Genomic DNA, 8,469 nt, shown 5'->3' on the forward strand with positions numbered 1-8,469 from the left:
TAGAGCTAAAGGGCCAAGCGGTGATTAAATGAACACAGTGTCCGTGTAATTATTTCGGGTAGAGCTAGCCATGTGGGCGGCCGGGTGCCAGGACGCAGCCCGCCGCTCCTATTTCTACACAGAGTGAGTGCTCAGATGCTGGAGACTGGAAGTCATTTCCCATCTAAACCATCCCAGTGTGAAACCATGAGTAATTCATAGAGTTTCGCCATGTGAAGAAAAGTGACTTGGTGTTTTGGATTCCGTAAGATCAGGAAGACCGCTGCACTTGTGACCTCAGCATGACAAGAAAGCCATTCCATGATAACAGTCCCTGAGTGGCAACAGAGCATCCTGAGGGACTTCTAGATATAAGCATCTTAGTCACAGTCCGCCAGTTAAGCCTCAGAATATTAGCTATCGGTGAGCTGGAATCCCTAAGACCTTTAAGTGTGCATGTGAGTTCAAAGCAAATGATGTAAAGATACACTTCATTCTGAATTTTCATTTTGTTGATTTTGCTCTGTGTTGTATGAATTTTACTCTTTTGGTTTTTTGGGGAGTCCACCAGCCAGCTCCCAAATAAATCACACATGGAGGCTTATTCTTAGTTATGAATGCCCAGCCTTGGCTTGTTTCTTGCAAGCTTTTCTTAACGTAAATTACTACCACTTTTTGCCTCTGGGCTTTTATCTTTCTCTATTCTGTATACACCTTCCTTCCTTCTTACTCTGTGGCTGTCTGGGTGGCTGGCCCCTGGAGTTCTCCTCTCCTTGTTCTCATGCTTCCTCCTTCTATTTATGCTCTCATTGCTAACCCCGCCCATCCTTGCTCCTGCCTCATTATTGGCCATTCAGCTCTTTATTAGGGCCATCAGGTGTTTCAGATAGGCAAAGAATCCTTGTTTTACAGTTAATCAAATGCAGCATACACAAAAGTAACACTTTAGAATAATAGTCCCCAACATTTCCTCTTTTGTTCTTTCTAAACAAAATGAATAGTTTCAACCTTAACATCCTAAGACTTATACAGTAAGAACAATTAGGAAGTAAAGATTACATTGACAATGTACTGAATTGCAATCCATTTGTGTTTAGGAAATTAAAAAAAAAACACTCCATAATATATTCTATCTTAGTAAATCCAATTTTTTTTTACCTAAATTATTGCTATCATATCTAAGGAAAACTGCAACTGTAGCCATCTATTCTTCAACTCCACCAAAGGCACCACAAGGATATACTATTGAAATAAACAAAATGTGCATTGCAAATGACTTCCAAAAACTCTAGAAATGACAGCCATCTGACTGCTTGGATAGTCACCCAAAGTTCTTCTGCAATGTTGGGGCACCCGTCTTCAGGCTACAGGCCCATAGTATCTGGTAGACTTTTAAATGAAGCAGGAAATTTGAAAGATTGTCCCACCTATATTGGCAAGTCACTTTCCTCTGTGTCCTGCAGAATGTCTGGCAGTTTCTTCTGTGAAGCAGGAACCCTGAATGACCATCCCACCTTGTTTTGGCAATGTTTGAAGCAGTCACTTTCCTGTGGGTCCTGCATGTCCAGTCTGCACAGCACATAGTCAGCAGTCAAAGGCAAGAGCAGTTTCTTTGCTCCATGGCTAACTTTGCCACAATGACAGCAAACTCCATAAGGAGTTATTTTAATGCCCCAATCGTCTCTGAACTAAATTGGTGCTGCCAGGAGCAGATGTGTCTCATTGTTACAAAAAGCCCTAAATTGACAAAACATTTTAAATGCATATTCTGTAGGCCTTTGAAAGGTTTGAAGATCTTCTATCTATCTAAAATATATCTTTATATGATCTGGAAAACATACCTAGCATATCTACAAATTTGATTGTTATAAATGACTAACTATTGATCTTTGTTTCTTGATTATCCTATATAGTTTTTAATAATAGCTTTTAAAACTAGAGATTTATCTTTCAATTTTAAATGAACTGCATAGGTATAATATCTTAAACAAGAATAGAAACATATACAACATGTGGTAACAAAAATTACCTTAAATTTGTACCATTATACAAAAGTCTTTCAAACAAGAGTAAAAAATATATACAGTGTAACACAATTGACTTTGAATTTGTATCCATAATACCAAAATCCATGCCTATGCAAAATATGAGATTAATAGTTGTCTTTTTATCCTGTATTCCTATACTCCCCTAAATATAACAAGCATCCATGACCCACAATATAACCAAAGACCACCCACACTTTCTCTTGAAAATGTGGACGTTCTGTTCTCTAGATTGCTTCCTGCTGAATATGGCCAAAGTATTTTTACGGTCCCAGAGAGAAGATTTGAGATAACGGCCAAGTCCTGAGAAGACCGGTTATAACCTTTGTTGATAGATATCACCTGTCAATTTTCAGGAGGTCTCCCCTGATCAAATCAGACCCGAATCAACCTGGAACGAATCCACAGACTCTTGTTTCCTGTGGAAATCAAAGCAAAACCACTTCTCCAATATGTTTTTGATTTCCATTTGACAAATGACATTCCTTGACTTTTTTTTTTTTTAAAGTTTAGGCATTCTTAAAGTATACAGGCTGGTTTATTTCTACAGTCCCTCTTTCAATTCCAGGTCTCTTAGTAGCTGTCTTTGCTTTTTAGCAATCAAAAAATTGAAAATCAGCACAATACTATACAGCATTCAGACTCCCTGTGTTTCCCATCTTTAGGTGGCTTTTCTCTTTTACGTTACTTTTACTGTCTCTTTAAAGACTATTATTTTTAACCAATTCGTTTCTTTCTGTGATGGTCTCTCCTCATTTTCTTTATTTCTTAAGCCTCACACATTGTAAAACACACCGGAACCTATTTAGAGGTTTTCTCATCTGCACCTCTTTGACTCCTATCTCAACCTTTTTTGACCACAGGAATAAACTTTAGGGTGCTAACCTACACCTGGATCCTCCAAGTGCTCTTTAGGCTGACTCCGCCCACTCTCGAGTGGTGGGGGGTGGGGGGGTGGGGGGAGAGCGGGTTTGAAAACCAAGTCTAAAGCTTACTGCCTGGTTGGAGGTTCCTGACTGAGAACTGCATTAAACCCTTCTAGAATGCCAATGCTTGCGCTGTGGTGGGCATTTTTAATTCTCTTTTGTCTGCACTAAAAGTACCAGCTGCTCAAGGGCTCACCAGTAGGGCAGGAACTATTAAAGGAGCCTTATTTTTTTCAGTTTTCTCGGCTTTAGATGCATTTTCGAGCCCCATGATGGAATGCCTGAATGCTGTGGACTATTTTACTCTTTTTTTTCTTTCTGAGGGGCCCACCAGCCAGCTCCCAAATAAATCACACACAGAAGCTTCTTCTTACTTATGAATGCCCGGCCATAGCTCGGCTTGTTTCTTGCCAGCTTTTCTTAACTTATATAATCCTGACTACCTTTTACCTGTGGACTTTTATCTTCCTATATTTCTGTATACCTTTCTTTACTTCTTCACTGGTGGCTGGGTGGCTGCTCCCTGACCCCCTCCTCTCCTTGTTCTCTCCTCGCTCCTCTTTCTCTCCTCCCAGATTTCTCCGTCTATTTATCTTCTCTGCCTGCCAGCCCCGCCCATCCTTGCTCCTGCCTCGCTATTGGCTGTTCAGCTCAGGCACAGTATCACAGCTTCACAGAGTTACCAGCACGAGCAAAAGTCACACACCTGAAAATAATATTCCCCAACAAGTGTGGGTTCTTCTAAGGCCATGAAGTCCAGCTTCTTAAACTCTAGTTTATTATTCCTTATTGGGTCACATTGGTTATAATGGGGTTTAGAAAATTTGGCAAGTAAACGTTTTTTGAGTACCAGGCAACCAAAATTAATTAGAAAACAAATTCTTGATGAACCTGAAATGTTTTTGGCAACATCTTTATTGAATCCTGTGACTTCATGGCAGCCTGGGTTCTGAACACAACCATGTTTGCTTTGCCTATACATGCTAGCGTGTGATGCCAGAGATGCTCTGTGAGACGCTGTGCTCAGAGGATCGTTGTGTGTTATAAACCGTATTGTTTCTATTGAACGCACAGAGTTCTCTAACAGAAACATAATGATTTAATTACAGTCTGTTAAACATTTGTCCATTGTAATTTCTCAGCATGTCAGTTGTAAATTAGTATTTCTTTTCATTGTATTGTGTTTGAACGCTCCATTTAAAAATTGCTGTTTGAATTGCTGGCTTTTCATAAGAAGTTTTCAATAAACTTTGATATTAGAACAGAATTTGTAACAATTTCTGAATTGTCCTTAGACATCCTTCTGCCATTTTTTTCTCCATAATTATGAGAAGTGCTGTTCTCAACAATGACGGCTGCAAGACTAAAATAGCTGTTAATGCTGAAAAACATGGAAAATGTTGTGTCCCAATAGATCAGATATTCAGTTAAGATTTAATTCTTTATGTAAAAACAACCTAATGTCTGTCTCATTAATATGAAAATTTGTTTTTGCCTTTTATTAATGGCTAAATTATATCTCAATTTTTTAAAAAAAATATTTGTTTGATTTATTATCAGTAACTATTTAATTTATAGACCTGTTTTCTTTACCTATACGCCTAAGGCCACCCTAGTTTTTTCTAAGCAAAAAGAACTTGGATTAGCTGTCTGCTGCTAAGACAGAATACCACAGCCAAGGGCAGCTTGAGGAGGAGGATGGTTTGTTTTGTCTCATGGTTCCAAAGGGTGTCAGTCCAAACAGCAGGGAAGGCATGGCCGCAGGCATCAGGAGACGGTCGCCTGACTGTAGAAGCAGACATAGAGTTCTTGTAAGACGTCTTCTTCAGTTAGTACACAGTCTCAGCTGACTGAATGCAGAGGCAGATATGAAAAAAGTGTCATTATGTCTCACACTAGAGAGATTTGTAAAAAGCTAAAACAAAGCTACAAAACTAGTTTGCTTTAAATTTGATTTGTGAAATAAAAGTAAATCCCTTATATTAAGTTTTATCCCCACCCTGATTTAATTATGAAAAAGTAAGTATGTAGGGCATAGAAAAACGTGGCAAAGACACCCATGTCCCACACTGAAGAAGCTAAAATTAATGTTTCTTCCTTATCATATTTAAAACTGATGGCTGTGTTCCCTATTTCTCTGTGACCATTCTCTGTGTCTCCATTCTCCGTGTCCACTGTTTCCCTCCATTCTCCTGTGAAAAACCACAAGGGTCACCCAGATCTTCCTACACCATTACATAAATTTATTTAAATGTTTAAAAAAATAAATGTATTAATTTGGAATAATAGATTGAAGTCTCACCACAGATAGGGTTCTCTGTGAAGTAGGACATCTTCACTTTGAGGACATTATTGGGACATCTATGTAAACAGTCTACAGGGGATGTGTCTCCAAATCCCTGAAATCCCTGGTGTTTCAAGTGAGGTCCCCTGACATCCCTAAGGTGAGATGCACTAATGGATGGATAGAAATCGTACTTTTGTATGAGAAATTAAGATGCAGTTCTTTTTCCTTTACCTAGCTCACCTTTGTGGGGAAGGCTGGAATCATGTTGGGGATGCCTGTCTTCGAATCAACTCCAGTAGAGAAAGTTACGACAATGCGAAGCTTTATTGCTATAATCTCAGTGGAAACCTTGCTTCTCTGACTACTTCTAAGGAGGTAGAGTTTGTGTTGGATGAAATACAGAAGTACACACAGCAGGTGAGCCCTTTATGTGACGGACGTATGCAGTGGTTCATGATCCGTAGAAATGATTTCTTCTTCTTTGTCTTTTAAAGTAAATGTCTATCTGAAGGATGGACAGACACTTTCTAATTAAACACATGAAAACCGGCTGTTGTACTGGGTAGTCCACTGCTGTATGAAACCCAGAGATGCAGTAAGGTCCTCTTCTCAGACGGCGCAGTACAGAAAGACACAAGAGCAATTGTTCTTGAGTGTGGTGATGCAGTGGTAGGTGCACTCGGGGTGCTTTGTGAAGATCAGGAGGGACAGCTGGTCCTAGCCTGAACTTATGAAGTGGTCCGGGAGAAAGGCCCTAGGCAGCCTTCGCCACCTTGGAGACATTTATAAGGAAGTCAGAGAGACCCTACAGGTTGTGCTGTTGTCTTGAAGAGCTTCCAGCACGATGCATGGTGTGCACACTGTGTGAGCTAGCAGGCTGGGGAGACGTTTCGATATTTATGCCTTAGAAAATGGTAACAGTCTTTTAAAGTAAAGTTTTATGGTAAATCTATGGGACGTTCAGATGAGATCTGTGTTTTTCTTTTTCTTGTGATGTTAGGGGCTTCTCTTCTGCAATCCATGTGCTCGATGGTTTACCACTCACACATGAAGATTAGTGCTCCTGGAGTCCCGTCACCCCATGAGCATCTGATTCGCACACTCACGTGTTTGAATTTCAGGAGCATAGGAATTTGTCCTTAGAGCTCTGCTGATTTTCCTGTGTTTAACATCAGTTATTTTTGGCGGTTACAAAATCGCCACAAATCTGGTCATTTGATTTCTATATTTTAGGACTTCTTGTAGCTTCTGATTTTCTGCTGTCTGTTATGATAATCCATAAGGAGTGGGTATTAAACTCAGATTGTCTGGGTTGCTGAGTCACATCATAAAAATATTTTGTTTTCTCAGAAACAACTTTTCATAGGATTTCGAAGTGGAAACTTGAAGGTGACATTTCATTTGGCACATCTTTATATAAAATGAATTATATCCTGAGTCATTGCCGGCGCACAGGCTTAAGATAACCCTTCCTTGGCCAATAAAGATCGGCAAATTCATTCACTTTAAAGAGATATCTTGGGTCAAATGATCATTTACTTATCGGAAATGGCTAATGAAATGTTACGATGATTTATGGAGTGGTGCAGGAAATTTTCATAATATAGTAATTTATCTTTCACTTTCAGCTGCCTGTCTGGCTCATTTACTGGGCAATAGTTACATTAAATGTTTTATCACTGGCTTCATTTTTGCTTTTCTTCCTTTTCTTTCAGATTCTTATCATGATGAGTTAGGGAGTAATATTTCATTTTAAATGGCTTTTCTTCGCTGTAGATAGGAAGTCAAGGATGCGTTCCTGTGACACGGAGCACATTTTAATGTGAAATCTCTGTGTTGGATTGATTATCTGACTGGTGCTATTATAAAGCATGATTTAAAAGGCAGATTTTTGTTATCTAAATATCTCTTAGAACAAATGTGTCAAACATATAATTCTAGTGTGGAGTATCATGCATAATTTTATAATCAGAAGCACTGTTAACCTTACCTCTGTCTCAGCATTATGCTAGATAGTATAAAATAATTTCTGTTCTAAGAACTTTATCAAGTTGCTGTATGTACTATACTCTTTTGGCAATATGACATTGTCAAAAGGAAAATTCATAAGGTATTTTAATTTTATCCAAGAAATATCTATTGAGTATTTGCAATTTGTAATTGATTATATTTATACACTTAAAAATTTAAAGGTTTGCCAGGACTGCTTAACAGAGAAACCCTGTCTTGAAAGAAAACAAAGCAAAAAAAAACAAAAACAAAACCAAACAAAGAAACAAACAAAAAATGTCTGTGGGGAACTTAACCTCCCTGGGAAATTTTTTTTGTACAACATGAATGCCATGTATAAATATTTTATTTATGTTGTTAGAAATAAGATGTAGTGATATTTTCTCTATTATTATGTTGCATATGTAAAAGAATTAAGAATGATTCTTTGAAGCAATTTTCCATCATAGTGATTATTAAGTAGCTTAGTAATTTATTACTAAGAAGATATATTAAATAGAAGTTTCTATAATCTAATAGAACAGTGGGACTTGGTTTAGAATATATTTTTGCTTTTAAATAATGATTAAAGTAGGTTATATAAATATAGAATCAATTTTGAGTTCATGCTAATTTGATTATCACTGAGGCTATTAAAATAGTTAATTAAGAATAGTGGCTTTGGCCAACTTGCATTTATCAGTTTTTTAATGTGGTCATCAGACTTTGTCTATGACATAGATGATGTCAGTTTTCCCAAAACTTTATTAAAGTTTGAATAGTGAGGAAATCTCAGCTGGGGATTCCTGTGAGCTCTTTATTCAGAATCCATACATATTTTGTTTTTTTGTTTCTGAAAAGTGCAGATTTTGGATTTATCTGTAGTTCTTAAATCTGTAACTGATAAAACCTGATTAAATGTGATAGTATTAGTTATAGCAGCAGTGATATGTTAAACATTGATATTTCTCCCCTTTAGTTTGGTGGGTTTTTATCTCTCTTTCTCTCTCTCTATCATCTATTTATCTGTCTGTCTGTCTATCTACCTATTTATCTATCCAACCTATTTCTCTATTATATATGTACGTTATCCATCCATCCATCCATCCACCCATCCATCATCTATCTATCATCTCTATCATCTGCCCGTCCGTCCGTCCATCCATCCATCCATCCATCCATCCATCCATCCATCCATCCATCCATCCATCCATCTATCTATCTATCTATCTATCTATCTATC

The 8,469-nt window shown here is 37.9% G+C and overlaps 1 protein-coding gene across 1 annotated transcript in view; it reads left to right on the forward strand.

Annotated features, from left to right (window-relative positions):
- Positions 1–8,469, forward strand: part of Atrnl1 (attractin like 1) — a 558,188-nt gene that overhangs the window by 98,122 nt on the left and 451,597 nt on the right. Inside the window, exon 15 of the mRNA XM_005352541.3 lies at positions 5,473–5,654. Coding sequence (XP_005352598.1) covers positions 5,473–5,654 — 182 coding nt within the window. The remainder of the gene's footprint in view (positions 1–5,472; positions 5,655–8,469) is intronic.

This window comes from Microtus ochrogaster, chromosome 8 (assembly GCF_000317375.1).
Source record: "Microtus ochrogaster isolate Prairie Vole_2 chromosome 8, MicOch1.0, whole genome shotgun sequence".
NCBI classification, from domain to species: Eukaryota; Metazoa; Chordata; class Mammalia; order Rodentia; family Cricetidae; genus Microtus; species Microtus ochrogaster.